The 24,294-nt window shown below is 47.4% G+C and overlaps 1 protein-coding gene across 1 annotated transcript in view; it reads right to left on the reverse strand.

Moving 5' to 3' along the window:
- The window catches only part of ADGRD2 (adhesion G protein-coupled receptor D2), a 463,372-nt gene that overhangs the window by 144,428 nt on the left and 294,650 nt on the right, over positions 1–24,294 (reverse strand). The window contains exons 16-18 of the mRNA XM_068247950.1: positions 19,305–19,420; positions 9,669–9,789; positions 2,388–2,429 (exon numbers count right to left, since the gene is read on the reverse strand). Of these exons, the coding sequence (XP_068104051.1) occupies positions 2,388–2,429; positions 9,669–9,789; positions 19,305–19,420 (279 nt within the window). The remainder of the gene's footprint in view (positions 1–2,387; positions 2,430–9,668; positions 9,790–19,304; positions 19,421–24,294) is intronic.

A 24,294-nucleotide genomic window follows, 5' to 3' on the forward strand; every position in this document is an offset into this window, starting at 1 on the left:
CGGAAAAAAAATTATGATATAATGAATTGTATGTGTAGTTGTAACGATAAGTGTCAGCAAGTACAAAGTTCTGATTATTTGGTGATCTGCAGTATCACCAATAATGCAGATACTATATCTGATTATGTGGTGATCTGCAGAATCACCAATAATGCAAATATAGTAATACAATGATATTGAGACCTTAGTCACACTTGATTGTAATTAAGTGTGGTGATTGGTGCATACAGTATATACTGACTGATTTGACTACAGCTCACTAGAGGAGTTGGTGGCTCTGTCAGTACAGTGAACACCTCACCAGTGACAAGGGCTCACTGGTGAGTAGCGAAGTCAGACTAATCGGTTCAGTAACAGCCAGGCAGCTATAGTACAAAATCGGAAGGCAGAGAAGTAACGGTTAACAGGCAGAGTTTGGCAGCAATATCAGATGGGCTAAATTACAGAATCACTGAGCAGAGAGAGGTACGAAATTCAGGCAGAGTCGGTAACTAGATCAGATGGGCAAAGGTACAGAATCACTAGTCAAGAACGAGCCAGAGTCATAAACAGATAATACAATAAATAATGCACAAATCCTAGAGCTGTGTGAAATCCCCGGTTTCCTCCCGGATCAAAGCACACCGGATCTAACTAAGGTCTGAGCACTTACACGTAGTGATCGCAACAGCAGACAAAGGTGCACTGAATCCTCCGGGCTTAAGAGCCCGAGAAGACCTCGCAGCACGCCCCCCCCCCCGCGTCCGGACAATCAGCGGCGGTGGGCACATGGCGTGACGTCAGCCGACCCGCAGGTCAGCTGAGCCGCCTCTTCGCCGCATAAAGGTTGTGACGGTGCGCGCGCGCACGCGTCAACACAACCCTATGGGCAGCGGACAAACCCGTCCTCGGCGTGCTAGACGCCCGAGGCACGGGAAACTGTTTAGGCAGGGTCACGGAGGTAGCGACGGTGGCAGCGCTGTCCGTCGCCACTGCCCCGTCTATATTTGTTACAGTAGTATGGATAACTACTAGAATATTAGTAGCTGTAACAAACGTTGAAGAAGCAGCTGCGGCAAACAGCGCTACCACCGCAGCTGCCTCTAGCTCCCTGCCTAGCAGTCTATCCGGGCCTCAGGCGTCTAGCACGCCGAGGACGGGTCTGTCAGCAGCACATAGGGTTGCATTGTCGCGTGCGCACAGACAGGACCTTTATGTGGGGAGGAGGCGCGCCAGCTGGCCGGCCGGTCAGCTGACGTCAGAGGAGACGCTCGCCGCTCCTCATTGGCTGATAGGAGGAGGCGTGCCGGAGGGGTCTCCTCTGCTTCATAAGCCTAGATGAATCACTCGCAACTTGTCTGCTGTTGCGAACACTTGGTGTTAGCGCTCAGACCTTAGATAGATCCGGTGTGCTTTGATCCGGGAGGAAACCGGGGATTTCACACAAGATAGGATTTGTTTGATAGCCTTAAAGTTATTCATTACTGTGTTATTATTTGTGCATGACTCTGGCTCGTTCTGACTACTCTTCTGATCAGTGATTCTGTACCTCTGCCCATCTGATATTGCTGCCGACTCTGCCTGTTAGACCTTTCTGTCTCTGCCTTCCGATTTTGTACTGCATCTGTCTGTCTGTTGCCAACCCGATCTGTCTGACTACTCTACTCTCACCAGAGGGCCCTTGACTCTGGTGAGGGGCACTGTACTGTTAGTACCTACCAGCTCCTCTGGTGAGGTATAGCTAACCTACCAGTACTACTGTTGCACCAATCACACATTGCTATTGTTGTCACATCAGCTTCTGATATACCAGTATTATAGGTGATTCTGCAGATCACCATATAATCAGGTATATATCTGCATTATAGGTGATACTGCAGATCACCTAATAATCAGAATTCTGTTGTTTGCTGACACAAATCGTTACAGTAGCAAAGAAAATATTATCATATTTTTATTTTCAGTTATAAAGGTTTTTTTTATAACATTGCATCATTCTCTAATATTTGCAGTTTACACACTACTCAGCACTTTAAATGTCTTTACAGAGCAGTCTTATGAACAATTGACTTGTCCTCTGCAGAGAAAAAGAAGATACAGTGACTGACAGTTGAGAGAACAAGCTTCAGAAGACAGAGCTCTCTGCGACTTTGAAAGTCGTGGAGTTCAATGGCTCTTTTGCATAGATAACAGCTGGAGTTTCTTAACTATTCCTGTACTAGAAACAATACTAGATGTATGTCTCTGCTCCTAATGTATTATTTCTTAGCTGTACTACATATACAAATCATTATATCATAATATTTTTTTTTTTGCTTCAGTGTCTCTTTAATTTATTTGTTAAAATGAAATCGCAAAATACACAAGCGTATCGGTTCTTAGAATCCCATCTGTGATGGTGGTCTTACCTCACTGTTATAAATGGCGTAAATCACGAAAATATAAAGACCCTGTAAAAAAGAAAGCACAAAAAGTAAATTCAAATTTTCAAAAAAATAAAAAAACAGTATAGATTACAAAAAGATGTGGCACTAATGAAAATGTCACAGTTTAAACATAATGCGTAAATACATTTTGTGAACCCACCTCACTGCATATACCTAGCTGTTGTATTGAGTGAACCCACCTCACTGCATCTAACTACCTTTTGTGTTGAGTGAACCCACCTCACTGCATCTAACTACCTTTTGTGTTCAGTGAACCCACCTCACTGCATCTAACTACCTTTTGTGTTCAGTGAACCCACCTCACTGCATCTAACTACCTTTTGTGTTTAGTGAACGCACCTTACTGCATATACCTAGCTGTTGTGTTGAGTGAACCCACCTCACTGCATATAGCTACCTTCTGTGATCAGTGAACCCACCTCACTGCATATACCTAGCATCCCCCCGAGATGGACAAAATGGACAAATCAGGTAGAGGAAGAGGTAGAGGCAGACCCAGAGGAAGGCCACCTGGCATCGGCAGGTCTGTGCGAGATCGTGTTGATGTAATTTCGTGTGGCCCTGGCCCAAAGTACAGTGCTCAGAAGAAAGCACGTGCCATCTCTTCCCAAGATCAGGACGTGCTTGACTATTTAACACAGAACACCTCATCTCCCGCAGCCACCAGTGCTACTACAAGCACCACATCCGCTGCATTTGACACTTCGCAGGAGTTATTTGGTGTGGAAATTACTGATTCACAGCCAATACTGCTACAACAAGATGAAGGCGCTAAGCAAGTTACACCACCTCATACGTCTGAGTTAGGGCGTGATAGTATGGACGTAACGTGTGAGGAGGGGGTTGATGAAGTACCTGGTGTTAGTGCAGTTTTGGAGGTGTCTGAGGAAAGCGAAGCTGGGCAATGAGGATTATGATGTTGATTATACGGATGCCACGTATGTTCTCAATAGAGGAGATGACCAGGGGGACAGTTCAGAGGGGGAGTCAGAGAGGAGTAGGAGGAGATGAGTCCATGAAAGAAGCAGAGGGAGCTCGTCCTCAGAAACAGCTGGGGGCAGTGTCCGGCGCCATGTATCACCAGCTATGGAAAGCCAGCCAACATGCCCTTCAACGTCAGCTGCTGATGCCACCATAGTGCCATCACCCCAGTGGGGCTCAGCGGTTTTGAAATTTTTTAACGTGTGTGTCTCAAATCGGAGCAAAGCCATCTGTTCTCTCTGCCTCCAAAAATTGAGACGTGGAAAGGCCAACTCTCACGTAGGGACAAGGTCTCTGCCCTTGAGCGGTTCCTGCTCCTCTGCCCACAGCAGCCAGGTGTCCGTGAAGGAAGTCTTTGAGCGGAAGAAGCCAATTTCTGCCAGTCACCCTCTTGCCCGGCGTCTGACAGCTGGCGTGGCTCAATTATTAGCTCGCCAGCTATTACCATACAAACTGGTGGAGTCAGAGGCTTCCCGTAGATTTGTGGCCATTGGGAAACCGCAGTGGAAGATACCAGGCTGCAATTATTTTTCAAAAAAGGCCATACCCAAACTGTACCGTGCAGTTGAGAGGCAAGTGGTGTCATCTCTTGCGAAGAGCGTTGGGTCAAGGGTCCACCTGACCACGGATACCTGGTCTGCCAAGCACGGGCAGGGCCGTTACATTACGTACACAGCCCATTGGGTCAACCTGGTGACTGATGGCAAGCAGGGAGTAAGTGGCTGCGCAGCGGACCAACTTGTGACACCTCCACGGCTTGCAGGCAGGCCTCCTGCCACCTCCTCTCCTTCTCCTCCTGATACATCCTCATCGCTGTCATCCTCCTCCTCCTCCTCCTCCTTGGCTGAGTGGCAGTTCAACTCTAGTGGTGCTGCCATCTCCTCTTCTCCAGCTAAAAAGCCCCATCTCCCCAGAGCCTATGCTGCATACCAAGTACGACGGTGTCACGCCATTTTAGACATGTCTTGCCTTAGAGCGGAGAGTCACACTGGACCAGTTCTCCTGGCTGCTCTTAACAAACAAGTGGAGCAATGGCTGACCCCGCACCAGCTGGAGATCGGCAACGTGGTGTGTGACAACGGCAGCAATCTCCTTTCTGCTTTGAATTTGGGAAAGCTGTCACATGTACCCTGCATGGCACATGTGCTGAATCTGGTCGTGCAAAGATTTGTGTCAAAGTACCCAGGCTTAGAGGACGTCCTGAAGCAGGCCAGGAAGTTGTGTGAGCATTTTAGGCGGTCTTACACGGCCATGGCACGCTTTGCGGACATTCAGCGGAGAAACAACTTGCACGTGAGACGCTTGATATGCGATAGCCTGACTCGCTGGAATTCCACCCTGCTCATGTTCTCTTGCCTGCTAGACCAGGAGAAAGCCGTCACCCAGTACCTGTACAATTACAGTAGAAGGACACAATCTGGGAAGATGGGGATGTTTTGACCACTGAACTGGACACTGATGCGAAATGCATTCAGGCTCATGCGCCCATTTGAGGAGATGACCAACGTATTGCGTTGCGCTGAAGGCACCATCAGTGACTTGATCCCCTACGCTTACTTCCTGGAGCATGCCGTGCGTAGAGTGGTGCATAAAGCTGTGGAGGAGCGTGAAGAAGAACAGTTACGGCAGGAGGAGTCGTGGGAGCAATTTTCATCCGAACCAGATGTTACCTCAACACCTGCGGCAGCACAGAGGGGGGAGGAGGAGGAAGAAGAGGAGTCGTGTGGAGAATAAGAGGAGTCAGACTCAGATGATGAGGAAGGTGTTTCTGTGGAGGAGGAAGAGGCGGCGGCAGAAGAACAACCGCAGCAGGCGTCACAGGGGGCTTGTGCTGCTCCACGTTCCCGTGGTATTGTTCGTAATCCTCCTTCTCCCATGTCTACGCAGGCAAGGACAGGGCGCTCCAGCAATCTCATGGTGATGTCAGACATGCGGACATTCTTTAGTCCAATGCCTCGCCGTAGCCGTTCCGGATCCACCCTCCACCAACACCTGGACCGGCAGGTAGCCGACTACCTGGCCTTAACTGTGGATGTAGACACTGCGAGCAGCGACGATGAACCCTTGGTCTACTGGGTGTGCAGGCTTTACCTGTGGCCATAGCTGTCCCAATTTGCCATCCAACTTCTCTCTTGCCCTGCCGCAAGCGTCCTGTCAGAAAGGACCTTCAGTGCAGCTGGAGGCATTGTCACTGAGAAGAGAAGTCGCCTAAGTCCCAAAAGTGTTCAGTACCTCTCCTTTTCAAAATGAATGAGGCATGGATCCCGGAAGGCTACTGCCCGACCGAAGACTAAGTCAGTCCCCACACACAGCATCTCTGCCTGCAGCCCGCTTGCCTTCTCCGCCACCACCAACAGGGTTCAGGACTCTGGTGCGTGTACATGCCTGACTAATTTTTCTGGCTGCACCGCGGGCGGCTGCAACAAAAAAAAAAGGCATGTACATGTGCCCATCCCCCTTCGTGATTATTACCTTGCCGCGGTGAAGGGGCTTGCGTATCACAATGAAGCAATGACCGCCAGCTATATGAATGTCTCAGGTGGGGTGGCACACCAAAGATATTAAGGTTGTTTCTTCATTGTGGTCAGACCAAATTTGATCAGTTGGACAGTCACTGTTGTTCTATCATTGAGCTACCACAGCCTGGGACCATATGGCCTGGAAAACCGCCACGGCCTGCACTCTGGCCACGGTGCACACCAGTCCAGCACGGCCGTCACTATGCAAACAGCTGTTTGTGGGGCGTTACACATTGAGTTTGCTGTGTCAGTGTGAAGCAGTACTCGAATTACACTCCCTGATTGATGTATACACATGCAAGATGTTTGAAAGCACTTTAGGCCTGCAATTTAGCATTCAATGTGATTTCTGCCCTTAAAACGCTGCTTTGTGTCAAATCCAGATTTTTCCCCAGGACTTTTGGCGTTTATCCCACTCCGCCATGCCCTCCTCCAGGTGTTAGACCCCTTGAAACATGTTTTGCATCACTTTTCTTGCCAGCATAAGAGTTTCTATTTTTCAAAGTTCGCCTCCCCATTGAAGTCTATTGCGGTTCGCAAAAGTTTGCGCGAATCGAACGTTCCGCGGAAGTTCGCGAACTGAAAATCGGAGGTTCGCGACATCTCTAGTGACTAGTACTGTGATGCATGCAGAACACAGGCCTAACTACTGCTATCCCTATCAGCAGCAGCAAAGCTTTCTCCCTACACTGCTTTACACAGCACACAGGAAGACTGAAATGTGGCTGCCATGCTGGCATTTTTATAGGTGGGTGTGGTCCAGGAGGGAGCGATAGTTGATTGGCTGCCATGTGTCTACTGAATCTGGGGTGAGGGGTCAAATTTTTGCTCCATGATGATGTATGAAGGGCGGGTCGAACACGCCATGTGCTTACCTGGCGTACGTTAAAAAAGGGCGCCGGGAAAAAAGGGCGCAGGGTTTTAAAAGATAATCATGAATAACGTTTAAAAAAAAATTGTTATATTTTGTTTAAAAATAATGTTTTATAAAGTTATAAATCATTAAATAATGTGTATAAAATCGGCAATTTTAAAAACGTTAATCTTCCCTGTTTAAAAATTGAAATTTCTAATAACGTTTTATAAAACATTAATAAGAATTTTACTAAAGCTATACCTAACCCTACTCTCACACAGAACCCTCCCTGTACCTATCCCTAACCCCTAGACCCCCCTGTTGGTGCCTAACCCTAAGACCCCCCTGTTGGTGCCTAACCCTAAGACCCCCCTGGTGGTGCCTAACCCTAAGACCCCCCTGTTGGTGCCTAACCCTAAGACCCCCCTGTTGGTGCCTAACCCTAAGACCCCCCTGTTGGTGCCTAACCCTAAGACCCCCCTGTTGGTGCCTAAACCTAAGACCCCCCTGTGATAAGCATTAATAACGTTTTTAAAAAATATGGTGCGGTTTTTCGTTTAAAAATGAAAAAAAAAAAAAATTGTACGGTTTTTCGTTTAAAAGTAATGTTTTAAAAAATATTGTACTGTTTTTCGTTTAAAAATAATGTTTTAAAAATTATAAATCATTAAATAATGTGTAATCATGAGAAACAGTTATAAAACATTAAAAGTCTCCGGGCGCCGCTTTTAAAACGTTATTTTTCTCTGGCGCCCTTTTTTCCTGTTGGGCGCCGATTTAAACGATATTTATTATGGGAGTGAATGGCGGCGCCCTTTTTGTCCACCTGCCTCATGCGCCCAAATTTCCTGCTTCCGCTTACCTGCCAACACAAACACGCGTTATTCGCCAGGAACTGTCCACCGGCAAACAGTTTGGGCCCTTTCTAGTGGCTATAGTCAATTGTATGTAGTTTTTATTAAGTAAATTAAAAGTGTGGAATTGAAACCTGTGTTCAGCATTAGTTCTGCTCAGTTTTATCATCCTTGTATAATTTAGGGGTTTCATTTTTATGCCTGTTGTTTTTTTCACAGTCTGTATGATGCTCTGGCACAGGGAGCACTGACACTAGCTCGTGACCCACTGGTATATTAGACAATTTAGAAAAAATGTCTGAAATGTTTGGTAAATGCAAACAAATCCATGATTTATTACAATCAGCTCTTGATCTGTGCTCTTGATATTCAGAATTCCAGTTGCCATGTGAACAATAGAAAACAAAAAAGAAAAAAGCACACTTTTTATTCATCAGGTTGAAGTAGCTACAGTATAGAAGCTTAGTTTCAGCACAACTGTGTACTCTTAAACCCAGAGAAGGATAATGGTGAAATGTGGCCTTAGGTATCATCCCAGGCTCTTCCTATTTAAGGTAAGTCACCTGTAAATGAATACAGTCCTGTGGATGGCAATGCAAAGAATGAGCTATAAACAGTCAGGTTCCTTTGGTATACCAGAGGGAAGTCGCACAGTGCACAATAGAGTAGGTTCTGGAGGCTGACGCAGAGAGGGGAACATGAAGGGGTTGCTTTTGTTTAAAGCGATCCCGAGCCAAAGCTTAGGCTCAAAATAAGATCTTTCCTGAAAAGACAGAAGCCTCAGGATCCTCTAGAGCAGGGGTCTCAAACTTAATTTACCTGGGGGTCGCAGGAGGCAAAGTCAGGATGAGACTGGGCCGCATAAGGAATTTAAAAATCGCGGCGTACTGCCGCCTCTGCCCGCCCCTCTCACTCTTCCTTCACAGAGAGGGGCGGGGAGAGGCGGCGATCCGTGCTGCGATTGACGTCAGTAGGGGCAGAGCTGAAGCTGAAAGCTCTGCCCCTTCCAGGAAATGCCGGCGGATTGCCCCCTGGGCGATTTGGGGGCTCTGCAGCCCTCGTTTAGCGGCGGGGATGCGGCGGATTACTTGGGAGCACTGAAGCGAACTATAAGGAAGCTTTTGCCAGCGAGGGCCACAAAATATTGTATCGAGGGCCGCAAATGGCCCGCGGGCCGCGAGTTTGAGACCCCTGCTCTAGAGGCTTCCCTCGGTGGTCTGATGCCCTCGTCACTGAACCAGGCACCTCTCCACATCGGGGCCATGCTCCTCCTCTGTTACCAGCAGTCCAGCACAGCTCTACATTAGCCACGCGAGCATGGCCCCGCATGCACAGTAACATGGAGCCCGCGTCTCCAGCTTACTGCACAGGTGTGCTTGCGTGGCTACTGCTCAGCCACACTGACGGAAGATAAAGTGTGCTGCCAAATATGATTAGCGACAGTGCCTAGTCACTAATCTTCTGGGGGGCCACACTCAGCAACTGGGGACATCAGAGTACCAAGGGCAGCCTCAATAGGATCCTGAGGCTTGCCTCTCTTTAGGTAAGTATCTCATTTTGTACCCAAGCTTCGGCTCGGGTACTCTTGAAAGGTTTAATGTGCCTTGTCAGCTTTGCATTAAAGTGTGACTGCAAGTATACATTTACTGTCTAGAGTGATGGGTGAAAACATGCATTAGTAAATATGACACATTTGACAGTGATATTAGTGTTGTATGAAAAATATAATCATGTTCCCTCCCAAAATTACAACTATCTCTTTATATAATATCCCTGTGCCTCTGTGTCCTCTACGTCCATGTGTCAGTGCTTTTTTGCACTACGCACGTGCAGGGAGGGATGCAGAGACACTGAGGAGAGCTGAGGGAGGATGGGGCCAGAAGCGGCGTGCATGTGTATGTGCGTGCGGTGGGTGGGAATGCGTGCGTGCGTGCGCATAGCGAAGTGGTGGCTAAGGGCTAAGGTCACTAGTATAGTAATGAAAATGAAAAATGCTACAGAGGTTTGATATGAAAAACAAAAACATTCATACCTGAAATGAATTTAAGAAGATAAAAATATAGGCCCAGATTACACTCAGATGCACCAAAACTCCACACAACCATGTCAGACCTAAGACTGGGAGGAGGACAACAACAGGTTTTGCAGTGGCCCTGAAAAAGAAAATCATATTCATATTTCAAATAAATAGGAGACAATTACATTAGGATCTTAAAATATTTTCCCATTTTATGAGTGTTGTGACTTTGATCTGACTGCACTGGTGCAGGTGTATGCCTGAAACAACTAAAGCCAAAAGCTCAGTCTGACAGCCAGGTAACTGTCATCGTTTATAAGGGAATGAAGAAGGCAGTGTCCATATTTCTTTCACTTCAGGTTCCCTTTAAAGGCAACATCCGAGCCCCCCCCCCCCCCCCCCCCCAAAAAAGAGATCTACCTACTTGGGGCTTTCTCCAGCCCCTGGCATCTGTACCTTGCCGCAGCTCCGGGGTCCCGGGGTACCCTCCCTTGCAGATGACGACCTCGGCAGGTCAGCATCTTCTGCACCTGCACGAGCATGTGGACACGCCGCTCACGATATGCACAGGCCTGAAAAGAGGCCTGGATGGGCGTGCCACTCGCGATTGCACTCATGTGGCCTAGAGAGTTCTGCGCCTGCGTAGAACGCTCTCGGTCACAGAAGCATGACTGCGAGCGGCACGGCCGCGTGCTCGTGTCTGTTGAGATCGGCATCAGCAGCAGTAGGGCCCCCGGGACCACGTAGCTGCGGCAAGGGACAGATCGGCTGCCAGAGGCTGGAGGAAGTCCAGGTAAGTAAATCTTGTTTTTTTGGTTTAGAGCTTCCTCTCTGCTCTAAAAGATAAGCAACAGCACAATAACCTTTAACATTTCTTTCTCACAGCTGATACAAATCCTGCAATAAATTTGCAGTATCTACGGTACTTCCTGCTTTCATGGAAGCAGACATAGGGTTAACATCCTGTATTTACCAATTAGCTGCTCCGCCGTGGCAGTCAGGGGACACCGCTGAGAGATCAAATTACACTGGTGATTAGTCACAGATAAGGGGGAATTAGGTTAAACTCTCTACATACATACAGGATGCATTTCTCTACATTTTCCTTCTTTCCTGTACAAGAGTTCAGGTCCACTTTAACCCAGCTGTACACTATTACACATTTCATTGGTTAAATATCTTTAGACAAAAAACATTGCATTAAACCAAAGTAAATTAAAGATTGGAGTTTCCGTAAATTAGGGATTGAAATGTTAACTGATAATTGAATGGCAAAAGCTAATCATTCAAACAATCAGGAGAAGCAGGAGTAGAAACTAGCAGTGGTGGTATTTCAGTGATTTCTGAACAATCTGCTGAAATCTGATTAAAAGTTGTAAAATGAGTACTATTCCCTTTTCGATCGAGGAATGTATTGATAATTTGCCACCTTGAGTACATACATAGTAGCGTATATTTAGCTTTCGAGCTGCTCCACGTTGTTCTTCTTCAAATAATGAAACTGGTGATTTTCCGAGTCTACATGTTATAGCATCAGTAGGCATCAGAACACTAATTCAATACATTTTATTTTTATTTTTCCACAGAAGATAATTTTTCAACCTATTAACATTGCACATAGCAATTGGATAAGCACTACGAAGTACCAAAAAGACGATGCCAAACATTTTTTTCTTGCTGTCTGAGGCCTTAAAAAGTACATAACTGTTAAGGTATGAAAATATCTTCCAGGAGAAGAAATGCTATAAAATACTCAGGATTTCCATTGTCACCTTATGGTAAAAATAATGCTATACATTGGCAAACAGAGGGGGGGGGGGGGGGGGGGGATTACAGCTGCCCAGAATCCCCCCTCAGACCAGGGCCGGTGCAGTGTCTGGGGATAGGCACAAATTGAGACACTAGAATATCTGCAGGTATGCTGCAGCTCACAGCACTGCCCCCTTTCTTTCCCTGCTACAGCTGACTTTGGATGGAGGAGCAGCAGCGTTTGTACAGAGCATGGAGCAGCAGTGTGGTGTACAGAGCATGGAGCAGCTCTGGGGAACTTAACAGAGTCAGGTATGAGCACAGCCCTGTGCCCTGCTGGGTGAATGCTTCACTTTCCCCTTCATTAGCAATTTCGGCTGTCCTCAATATTATCTGTATCCAAACTGCTCCTGATCCCGTTGTCTATTGGGAGCAGATTGGACATTTGGGAAATAACTGTCAGATCCTGTCAGTCGGACAGGAAATTGCATCATGTGTACCCAGCATGATGTCCTACCATATTATTATACTGTATTGTGTGTGGCTGAGGGAGACCTTTTAGGAATCCCTCCCCCCCCCCCATGAAAATCCTGTGTTTGCCCCTGTTATATTATAGTTTCAGCACCAGAAATGCTTCTTATATTGATATTGTGCTGCATTTTGGTATATAACTTCTGGAAGAGCATGTGATGTTCCTGCTCACTTTCCAGAGGGAAATAAATAAATAAATCACAAGTCATTCACTTTGCCCACAATAAAGATCATTCTTGGCATCTCTGAAAACATTTAAAGCAAAAAAAAAAAAATTGGGGATCCCCTGCGTAGTCGCATCAATACAAGTGTTGGCGCGTGTGTCTCGGAGACGCATGCTGGCACAAATGGAAACGGGCCATAAAGTTCCTCTTTAACTGAATATGGGCAAAGGTTAGAACACCAAGTTAAACGCCATCTCCAGCTCCAACTATTCATTTTTGTTTGGGAAAGCATAAGATGGGTTACAACATTTTTAATACTTTATCACTGCTTGTGTTCTTGTATAAATAAACAGAGTAAAACGCTTATTTCATAGAGTTTAGGAAGAACAATAATACTGTAAGCTGTTCCTCACACCCTTTCCCATTGTTCTCTGTTTACAGTTCACATCTTCACTGCCATTTTAATATGCTCTGGGATTTTATTCTCTCCGTAAAGGCTTGTACACATGCCTAATGACTAAAGTTAGCTGAGGAGGCCAATAATCAGGCGTGCGTACCCAGGCTCACAACCCCCAACCCACAAGCAATCCATCTGGGATATGAACTCAACCCCAGCAATCACATTGTTCACGCCACTGCCCCGCCCACCGCGCTCCCTCATCCCTCTGCTTCCCTGCATAGCAACACATTGCATTGTCAGCTATCCACCTTGGGGAATCTTATCTTTGTGAACCATTAAACACAATTGGCTTTTGACACCATATGAATGGCTTTTAACTAGTGTTGGGCGAACAGTGTTCGCCACTGTTCGGGTTCTGCAGAACATCACCCTGTCGGGGTGATGTTCGAGTTCGGCCGAAAACACCTGATGGTGTTCGGCCAAACTGTTCGGCCATATGGCCGAACTAAGAGCGCATGGCCGAACGTTACCCGAACGTTCGGCTAGCGCTGTGATTGGCCGAACGGGTCACGTGGTTCGGACCCGAACGCGCTCTGATTGGCCGAACGGGTCACGTGGTTCGGGTGAATAAATACCCGATCCACGTCATTTCTCCGCCATTTGTCTGTGGGTTTAGCTTTGGGTAGGCAGGCAGGGTAGTTCTCTCTCCAGCCAGGCTAGCCAGGGTCCCCCGGTCATTGTGTCGCTGCTGGGAATAGTAGTACACCGCTCACCCACACTATATAGCATTGTGTTTACTGCCACTCTGAGTGTCTGCTGGGAACAGTAGTACACCGCTCACCCTGTATAGCATTGTGCTCTGTGTCGCTGCTGGGAATAGTAGTACACCGCTCACCCACACTATATAGCATTGTGTTTACTGCCACTCTGTGTGTCTGCTGGGAACAGTAGTACACCGCTCACCCTGTATAGCATTGTGCTCTGTGTCGCTGCTGGGAATAGTAGTACACCGCTCACCCACACTATATAGCATTGTGTTTACTGCCACTCTGTGTGTCTGCTGGGAACAGTAGTACACCGCTCACCCTGTATAGCATTGTGCTCTGTGTCGCTGCTGGGAATAGTAGTACACCGCTCACCCACACTATATAGCATTGTGTTTACTGCCACTCTGTGTGTCTGCTGGGAACAGTAGTACACCGCTCACCCTGTATAGCATTGTGCTCTGTGTCGCTGCTGGGAATAGTAGTACACCGCTCACCCACACTATATAGCATTGTGTTTACTGCCACTCTGTGTGTCTGCTGGGAACAGTAGTACACCGCTCACCCTGTATAGCATTGTGCTCTGTGTCGCTGCTGGGAATAGTAGTACACCGCTCACCCACACTATATAGCATTGTGTTTACTGCCACTCTGTGTGTCTGCTGGGAACAGTAGTACACCGCTCACCCTGTATAGCATTGTGCTCTGTGTCGCTGCTGGGAATAGTAGTACACCGCTCACCCACACTATATAGCATTGTGTTTACTGCCACTCTGTGTGTCTGCTGGGAACAGTAGTACACCGCTCACCCTGTATAGCATTGTGCTCTGTGTCGCTGCTGGGAATAGTAGTACACCGCTCACCCACCACTGTATAGCATTGTGCTCTGTGTCGCTGCTGGGAATAGTAGTACACCGCTCACCCGCCACTGTATAGCATTTCTGTACTGCCACTGTACTGCTGCCAGTCAGCGTGTACTTTAAGGATAAGTGAAATGAAGAAGAAATCCTGTGAAAGAGGGAGGGGCAAGGGAAGAGGTGTTCCCCCTGACGGTTCACGTACAGGCCACAGTGGAGCACCGAAGAAAACCCACTCAATACCGCCCATGTTGTCCAGGAAATCAACCCTCACAAATCCAAAAGAACAGGACCAGATAATTAATTGGATGACCTCTCAAGCGTCCAGCAGTGGGTTAAGCAGAACCAGCACATCACGCACGAGGTCCGAGTCCTCAGCCAGTTACAAGGAGCCAGTGGGCACAAAGCTGACACAACCGGCAGCGACACCACGCACACAACTGCCAAATAACCAGTCCGAAGAATTTCCTCAGGACACAATGGGGTATTCGCAGGAGCTATTCCCAGCCCAACAAACTTCCACCTTTCAAAGGTCAATGGAACAGCCAGAAATTTTGTGCCCGGATTCACAACCATTGACTGTGAGAAATGCACCGCGCACTGAAATGCAAGGCGAGTCCGAGGAGGACTTTGAAACCCAAATCCCAGAGCAAGTTGGGCAGGAGGGGTTTCAATTGCAGGAGGTCGGCCAAGAAGATCTTGAAGACGACGTTGGAGTGTGCTGCGCAGAGGTTGTTGTGGGGAGCTGTACTCCACGGCGGCGGCCCACAATCACATATGATGAGTTTGAGGAGATGGAAGAGGAGGAGGGTATGGACAATGTTGACAGAGACCCAGATTTTGTATGTGAAGGAGAACATCGCCGTCGTAGCAGCACAGATGAGTCTGTTGAAGAACCCACTGCTGCACGAGTTCGCCTTGTGCCACAAGGTAGGCGGCGCGAAATTTCAGGCACCACAAGCGTGGAAGTTCAAGTGAGACGCAAAAGAGGCGCAAACAGAAATCGCCAGCAAGGCAGGTGCTCCAAAGTCTGGCCTTTCTTTGAAGACTGCAGTGAGGATGGTACCATGGTGATTTGCAAGGTGTACAAGACCCGCCTGAGCAGGGGGAAACATATTAACAACCTCTCCACCACCAGCATGACCCGCCACATGGTATCCAAACATCCCACTCTGTGGCCGCTAGGACAGGGTACCAGCAACACTGCCTCCCTTGGGGTCACCAGACTCACCACCAGACCCTCCTCAGCAGCAGCAGTAGCCCAGCCATTGCATGGTTCACAACAACATTTACAAACATCAGACTACGCTGACGCTGTCACTTTCCGGAATAGTGCTCTTGAGGTCTCCCAGTCATCAAACACAACAACCAACAGCCGTTCAGTGTGCAGCCCTACGGTTCAGTTGTCTGTCTCGGAGATGCTTGAGCGCAAGAGGAAATTGCCAGCAAATGACCCCCGGGCCGTGGCACTAACAGCCAGCATAGCCAAGCTTCTGGCCTGCGAAATGCTGCCATATCGAATGGTGGAGACAAACAGCTTCAAGGGCATGATGTCAGTAGCCATCCCACGTTACGTGGTTCCCAGCCGCTACCACTTTGCGCGCTCTGCAGTGCCTGAGTTGCATAAGCACGTGGTCAGCAAAATAACCCGAAGCTTGAAGAATGCCGTTGCCTGCAAGGTTCACCTCACCACTGACACCTGGACGAGTGCGTTCGGCCAGGGTCGATACATCTCCCTTACCGCGCACTGGGTGAACCTTGTGGAGCCTGGCAGCGATTCCTCACCTGCTACGGCGCGGGTGTTGCCCACGCCGCAAACAGCTGCACCGCCGTCCCTCCCACTGGATAACAACAGCAGCACCTACCTCTCTGACTCCTTCTCCTCCAACGCATCTCAAAGCTGTACCTCATCCGGAAACGCTAACCCAGCAGCAGTAGGATCGTGGAAGCAGTGCAGCACAGCTGTTGGCATGCGTCAGCAAGCGTTGCTGAAGCTGATCTGCCTTGGGGATAAGCAGCACACGGGAGGATATTTGGAGGGGAATAAAGGAACAGACGAATTTGTGGCTGGCACCGCTGGACCTGAAACCGGGCATGGTTGTGTGTGATAATGGGAGTAATCTCATTTGCGCTTTAAGGTTGGCTAAGCTGACACACATCCCTTGCCTGGCGCACTTGATGAAAATAGTAGTTCAGTGGTTCCTGAGGACATACCCAGGCGTGGCCGATCTTCTGTTGAAGGTGCGACGAGTGGCCAAACATTGTAGCAATTCCAGTACTGCTTCGGAGGCACTCGCCAAGATGCAGGAGCGCTTCAATCTCCCCCACCATTGCTTGCTGTGTGATGTCCCTACGCGCTGGAATTCTACGCTGCACATGCTAGCCCGCTTTTGCGAGCAGAAGAGTGCAGTGGTCCAGTACATGATGGCGCAGTACCGAGGCGCATCCGGACAGCTGCCAAGCTTCTGTGGATCTGATTGGGCCAACATGTTGGACCTCTGCCAAGTCCTCCAAAATTTTGAGCAATCCACGTTGCTTGTGAGCAGTGACAACTCTTCAGTCAGCATTACCATACCACTGCTGTGTTTACTGAAGAAGTCAATGTTGAAAATCAAGGAAACAGCTGTCATGATGCAACTGGGGGAATCTGAAGGAGAAAACGATCAGCGTGATGATACCAACATCAGGCCATCTGCCTCAGGAAACGCTGGCCCCAGCAGCTATGACGAAGAAGAGGAGGAGGAACAGCTGGAGTTGGAGCAGGAATTTCATGCCACCACTGACGAGAGCCAGAGCGGTGCACGTTGGACTTCCACAATTCAGCGCGAATGGTCAGCAGAAGCAGACCAGGAAGAAGGTGACGACTATGATGCATCACAACTATCACAACGCTCACAAGAGGATGATGAGGATTCTGGCAGGACTCTGGCACACATGGCTCAATTCATGCTAGACTGCATTTAACGCGACCCACGCATTGTGCGCATTCTGGACAACAGACTGACTTCCGCAAACCCAGGACGACCAGGAGGGCAGCAAACAACACAAGCCGCAGCTAGTGCCCAAAAGGGAATGGTATCGGCAGTGTCCTTGGAGTGGGAAAATTTTCTGACACCCATGCAGCAGCCCACAGAACAGCAAGCGTGCAGATCCACCTCCAACACCGATCGCCTGGAGAAGATGGTCAAGGACTACATGCCAGATGGCGTAGCTGTGTTGAACAATCCATCTGCACCCTTCAACTATTGGGTATCGAAGCTAGACACCTGGCACGAACTGGCAATGTACGCAATAGAGGTGCTGGCTTGCCCGGCAGCCAGCGTTATGTCGGAACGCTGTTTCAGTGCTGCTGGAGGCATCGTCACAGATCGGCGTATCCGCCTCTCCACAGAAAATGCAGACCGTCTGACTCAAATTAAAATGAATTAATCCTGGATTGGAAACGACTATGCAACACTCCTGGACCCCAACCAAGTAACGTGAACAATGACCATCTGTGATGGGTTAGCATTTCCGGTCCCTGTTTATTGAACCTCTTATCTGTATTACATTTATGACTGCATGGCGGCAAAAAGCATGCTATCCGCACGCTTCTTGTCCTCATGCAAGGCCTGGGTTGTTGTGTCTGAAAGCGTGGCCTTCTCCTCCTGCACCTCCTCCTGTTCCATCACGTGTGCTGCTGCTGGGTTAGCGTTGCCGGTCCCTGTTTATGGAACCTCTTATCTTTATTACATTTATGACTGCATGGCGGCAAAAAGCATGCTATCCGCACGCTTCTTGTCCTCATGCAAGGCCTGGGTTGTTGTGTCTCAAAGCGTGGCCTTCTCCTCCTGCGCCTCCTCCTGTTCCATCATGTGTGCTGCTGCTGGGTTAGCGTTGCCGGTCCCTGTTTATGGAACCTCTTCTCTTTATTACATTTATGACTGCATGGCGGCAAAATGCATGCTATCCGCACGCTTCTTGTCCTCATGCAAGGCCTGGGTTGTTGTGTCTGAAAGCGTGGCCTTCTCCTCCTGCGCCACCTCCTGTTCCATCACGTGTGCTGCTGCTGGGTTAGCGTTGCCGGTCCCTGTTTATGGAACCTCTTATCTTTATTACATTTATGACTGCATGGCGGCAAAATGCATGCTATCCGCACGCTTCTTGTCCTCATGCAAGGCCTGGGTTGTTGTGTCTGAAAGCGTGGCCTTCTCCTCCTGCGCCTCCTCCTGTTCCATCATGTGTGCTGCTGCTGGGTTAGCGTTGCCGGTCCCTGTTTATGGAACCTCTTATCTTTATTACATTTATGACTGCATGGCGGCAAAATGCATGCTATCCGCACGCTTCTTGTCCTCATGCAAGGCCTGGGTTGTTGTTTCTCAAAGCGTGGCCTTCTCCTCCTGCGCCTCCTCCTGTTCCATCACGTGTGCTGCTGCTGGGTTAGCGTTGCCGGTCCCTGTTTATGGAACCTCTTATCTTTATTACATTTATGACTGCATGGCGGCAAAATGCATGCTACCTGTGCAAAGAAAACAGACATTTCCCGCATTTAAAAGACAGTTTTCCCTTTGAAACTTTAAAATAGATTTTCTCAAAAACTATAAGCTCTTTTTTGCTAAAATTTTTTCCTCTTGTACCCACTCCCCAGGTGCACATACCCTGTAAATTTGGGGTATGTAGCATGTAAGGAGGCTTTACAAAGCACGAAAGTTCGGGTCCCCATTGACTTCCATTATGTTCGGAGTTCGGCACGAACACCCGAACATCGCGGCCATGTTCGGCGAACGTTCGCGAACCCGAACATCCAGGTGTTCGCCCAACACTACTTTTAACATACCTGGATGTCGTGCTGCCTGATTGGTCATCACCAATGACCTGATTGGTCATCACTTCATGGACTACATCCCACCAATGTGTGATTTGTTGTTCAAAGAGAGATGACAGAAAACTGGAAATAGTTCCACTGTCCTGACTGTTTACGTCAGACTTTGTGCATTCCCATGTTCCAAAATGTATCTTACCCAAGATGTCTACTACACTTCTATTTGGACAAATTTAGGGAAGTTATTATTAAGAATTACAGACCTACATTGTAAACCAGCACATTTCCATGCAAAACATTGCATCACATTAAAATACTAAAAACCTGACATAATGAGACCACCAGGGAGGTTAAAGTTCAATTTTCTTCAGCTACAAGAACTTACCAGACCTGAATGCTAATCTGCTTCTCCAAGCTGCAGCTGGGTGTCATCATTTTTGAACGTCTTCGAGCACTAGAAATTGTCACCATTACCACACGAAACAGGACAAAAGTATTGACCTTTACAAGAAAGGAAAAACAAGGCTTTTGAAAAAATGAAGTACTTTTCTTTGTTTTTCTAAAGGAATGTACAGTGTTTTTAACATCTTTGGTTTATTTATGTAATCTGTCCAACGCAAACATTTCAATGTCTAACATATTGTTAAATTAGAAATATTACATTTAAGCTTCACTTTGGAGTTACACATTGCAGTTTACATTGATTGATGTGCAGTATGTCGTATTCATCTGTTAGCACAGTGGTTATGTACATTTACTGTATATAGCCTCTGAAGTAGCCAAGGAGCCTTGGAGCACACATTTGGCAAGCGGCGCAGGGAATTATGGTGTACCGCCAACCGACAGGGGCGCCGCAAGGCACCAAGCAAACCAAGCGGCCGCTTGGGGCTTCAAGGTCTTAGGGGCCTCGGCGGCTCTGTGACGTCGGCGTGACGTTACTGTTTTCCCGCAGAGCAGGGCTACGGGAAGATGGCCACCGCCGAAGCCTTGCTCTGGAGACTGTTTATGTCTCCAGTACAGGGCTTCGGGTGGCCATCTTCCCGTAGCCCTGCATTCAACCAGCGGGGGAGATTGGAGGAGGGAGGGAGCTCCGTGGGAACTGCGCGCCTGAGGAGCCGGCCAGGAGACGGGGAGAGAAGACTTCTGCCAGTGCCAGGTGAGTAAATTCTTTTCTAATTGCGTTTGATATCTGCTGAAAATGTGCCCTAATTGCGTTTGATTTCTGCTGAAAATGTGCCCTAATTGCGTTTGATTTCTGCTGAAAATGTGCCCTAATTGTGTTTGAATTCTGCTGAAAATGTGCCCTAATTCCATTTGATTTCTGCTGAAAGTGTGCCCAAATTGCGTTTGATATCTGCTGAAAATGTGCCCAAATTGCGTTTGATTTCTGCTGAAATGTGGCCCAAATTGCTTTTGATTTCTGCTAAAAATGTGCCCTAATTGCGTTTGATATCTGCGTAACATGTGCCCAAATTGCGTTTGATTTCTGCTGAAAATGTGCCCTAATTGCGTTTGATTTCTGCTGAAAATGTGCCCTAATTGCGTTTGATTTCTGCTAAACTGTGCCCTAATTGCTTTTGATTTCTGCTGAAAATGTGCCCTAATTGCGTTTGATTTCTGCTGAAATGTGGGCCAAATTGCGTTTGATTTCTGCTGAAATGTGGGCCAAATTGCGTTTGATTTCTGCTGAAATGTGGGCCAAATTGCGTTTGTTTTCTGCTGAAAATTTGCACAAATTGCGTTTTTATTTTCTGGTGTCTGGGGTAACTGTTGCTGCATTTATTATTTAATGGACATAGTTGGCTATATTTGCTGTGCTATGGTTAAGCTCCGCCTATACAATGTCATGGCCACGCCCAATCACTCCCACATCAATTTTTCCCCGCAAACAGCCCGCCTCAATCCGCCCTCCCGCTCCACCCACATGTCATGACCACGCCCACTTACGCGGGGTAGCCACACCCATTGGATAGGGCCTCTTCCTACAGTCCGCTTGGGGCCACAAAAACCTTAGCTGCACCCCTGCCAACCGAGGAAATTATAGTGCCGCCATAGATCACAACACAAACATCGGCAAAACAATGGCATATTCTGCTACAATTCTATAATGGCTCCCCAGCCTATCAGGAGCAGTGGGGTTATCTGGGTACCAGCAGCCAACCACACTCTCGACATCCTCTTCTGACTTCCGATTACATGTGATCGGGGCTCAGAAGATAGTGTCAGCAGTGCAGCGCAAACCGGTGGAGGAAGATGGGTAATGGAAGAAACTCATCCATCAAAGGTTTAGGTTAATCTCCTTAGCGGTAATTCCGAGTGAGGGCCCGTTTCCACTCTCGCGGAAACGGCCGCGAATCCGCAGAGTTTCCCCGCAGGCAAATCGCGCGGGGAAACTCTGCCATAGAGGATAACGGCGCCGCCGGCCGAATCGCTTGCAGTAGCGATTCGGCCGGAAACCCCCACAGAATTCGCGGCGGAGGCTGCGATTCCCATAGCCGTGCATGGCACGGCTGATGGGAATCGCCTGCGATCCCGCCCACCCGCTCAGTGCCGGCGTGCGTCTACGAGACGCACGCCGCACTAGTGGAAACGAGCCCTCAGGCTTGGGCCGGAAATCCGCAGCTCAAAGCAGTAATCCCGTGCCTGAGTGAGTTATATATGCAGGAGCTGCTGCAGATCTTTCTATGGTATGTTTTTTTGTTTTGTTTTTAGGGTCTAAAATCTTGTGAAAAAATGGCATGGCTTTTAGTCCCTAAATCTGGAAATAATCATGCCAGGGAGGTTAAAGGTCACAAAAATTAAAATTGAATCCTGTAAAACATCTAGATAGCAGTGACATTTACTTTTGAAACAACTAAGATTTTCTATTAAACTTCACTTGATCACTATAGTTAATAAATAGACAACAGCTTATCACACGCATTAACTTACTGTAAAATCGTAATTGCAGAAATTTCATTTCCACGGAATCCAAATGAGCATCCCCACTTAGATGATCATAGGTTTCCGGTAACCAAAGAAATGGTTTTCATACGAATCCCCTCATCCATGTCCATCCTCCCCCCATGTGATGCAAATCATCTATGCTGCTGCCTATGTGACCTTTGCAGAAAACCTTCTGTGCTCATTAGGGTTAACTGAAAGTCTTTCCGAACATGAGCAGCAATTTTCATCAATTTCTTGAATTAAATTTATCCACTTACCGTAGTCAAATCTCATAAAACCCCATTAACTACCTAAAGACCGCCCCGCGTCAATGGGCGTGGTCGCAGCGGCAGCCCCAGGACTGCCTAAATTGGCTTAAAGTCCTGGGGCTCTAATTTGCATGAGATCGCGCCCATTTCATGCTCGGAGGGCGGAGCTCCACCCCCTCTTCAGGCTCGGGAGACTGTTAGCCGACGTGATCGCCATCTATTTACTTGTACAGCGCTGCGCTGCTGTACTGGGGACAGCCGTGTGACACGGCTGTCCGCTCCTGAGGCTGCACTGACAGCTGATCATGCTGATTGGCTGGCGGGGGGAGGGAGGGAGGGAGCGGGGGACAGCACACAAAAAACAAGCATATTTTATTAAAAAACGAACACAAATATTTATATTAAAAAACAAACACGGGGGGGTGATCAGACCCCACCAACAGAGAGCTCTGTTGGTGTGGAGAAAAGGGGAGGGGGGAATCACTTGTGTGCTGTGTTGTACGGGCCTGCAGCTATGCCTTCAAGCTGCAGTGGCCCATTTAGTTAAAATTGCCCTGGTTTTTAGAGGGGTTTACCACTGCAGTCCTCAAGTGGTTAAAGGGTTGGTTTGTGGGAAATGAGACCTGCCTGTACTCATCATGTTAACTCATTATCATAAGGATGCACTTTCTCTAAAACTCAAGAGATCATCATCATTCAGGTGAGGGAAATACTATCCTCTTATTTCCAGTCATACATGCCCAAGTTAAACTGCATTTGAACTGTAACAAGGATTGAACTTCGCAATGTTAATGGGCGTGGCTATAAATAATGGAAGTTGGTACGGTCTAGTTTTTTTCTTGTCTGCCAGTAGTAGATTATTATTTATAGGCTTATTGTGTATCAAACAACATGAACAAATTACATGGCAAATATCAATTATTTCTTGATCTCTCTTCTGTTTTTTTACTTCTCATTTTACAATGTAAGAAACAACAAATAAGAGAATTGGCTCATAGGTGCATGAAAATCAATAAATACCTTTATTAGTCAATAATATACAAAAACCTAACACTAAACCAATACAAAACACTAGAATAATATATATAATTTAAAATGTATATATCACTGCTCCGCCAGACTTTGCCACTAAGACTCTGAATCTTAATAATAGCTATGGGGCTGCAGTCCCCAAACAACTAGTCAAAAAATACTGTATCACTAGACATATGGCTGGTTAAAAAAATTGCGTGAAAACATTGTGAAGCAATATCCCATCCTTGGCACTGATGTTAGATGCATAAATTCATAAAGTTATGCCCCCCACTCGCAGGGGCAAATGTGGTAACAAATGAACAACCTCGAACAAGGTAGTATAAGATAGTCCTGCTGTTGAATCCACAAGTCTGCACCCCCCACTCGCAGGGGTAAATGTGGCATCAATAGAAGAATGGTTAATGAAGCAAGCAAGCTATCATCAAAAGGTTATGAAGCAGGTCATGCTGTTAGTTGAAAAATGATGTCAAAAAGCTTCAAACATGCAACAGGTTGTAGATATGCAGCATATTACAATGGCCACTCAGCATTTGTGGCAAAAATGCATTAATGAAGCAAAAGCAAAGAATGGTGCCAGCAGAAGTCCAAGTGTCAAATGTCCACCAATGATAACACTCGGCAGCAGACCAGAGCCTAGGTGCAATAATGTCAATACTTGAACAGTTTCCTGCCAGTGGTGTGACTTGAAAATACCAGCAAAGTTCCAGTATTCAAAATGAAAGTCCAGCCATGGATGGATAGGTCACAATAGTGTTATATAGTTACCAGTCCAGCTAGATATTGACGGATGTCAAAAACGTGATGATGGATGAGGAGTCCCAAGTGGCAGGATGGCGGAGCTGGCTCGCTGGGAAGTAGCCTGACATGTTTCGCCATTTACGAACGGCTTTTTCAAAGGCGGGCAGCGAAGAGCATTATTTATTAATGGGCTTATTGTGTATCAAACAACATGAACAAATTACATGGCAAATATCAATTATTTCTTGATCTCTCTTCTGTTTTTTTACTTCTCATTTTACAATATATTGACTTATTTTTTCACCCTTTTCGCTGAAGTTCCTCTTTAAATCTTCATAATGGTGGCCACTAATGATCCAATCTTTTTCATCCAATCTTACCATTTCTATGTAATAGAAGGGAACTGCC

The sequence above is a fragment of the Hyperolius riggenbachi genome, chromosome 8 (genome assembly GCF_040937935.1).
Source record: "Hyperolius riggenbachi isolate aHypRig1 chromosome 8, aHypRig1.pri, whole genome shotgun sequence".
Lineage (NCBI taxonomy): Eukaryota > Metazoa > Chordata > Amphibia > Anura > Hyperoliidae > Hyperolius > Hyperolius riggenbachi.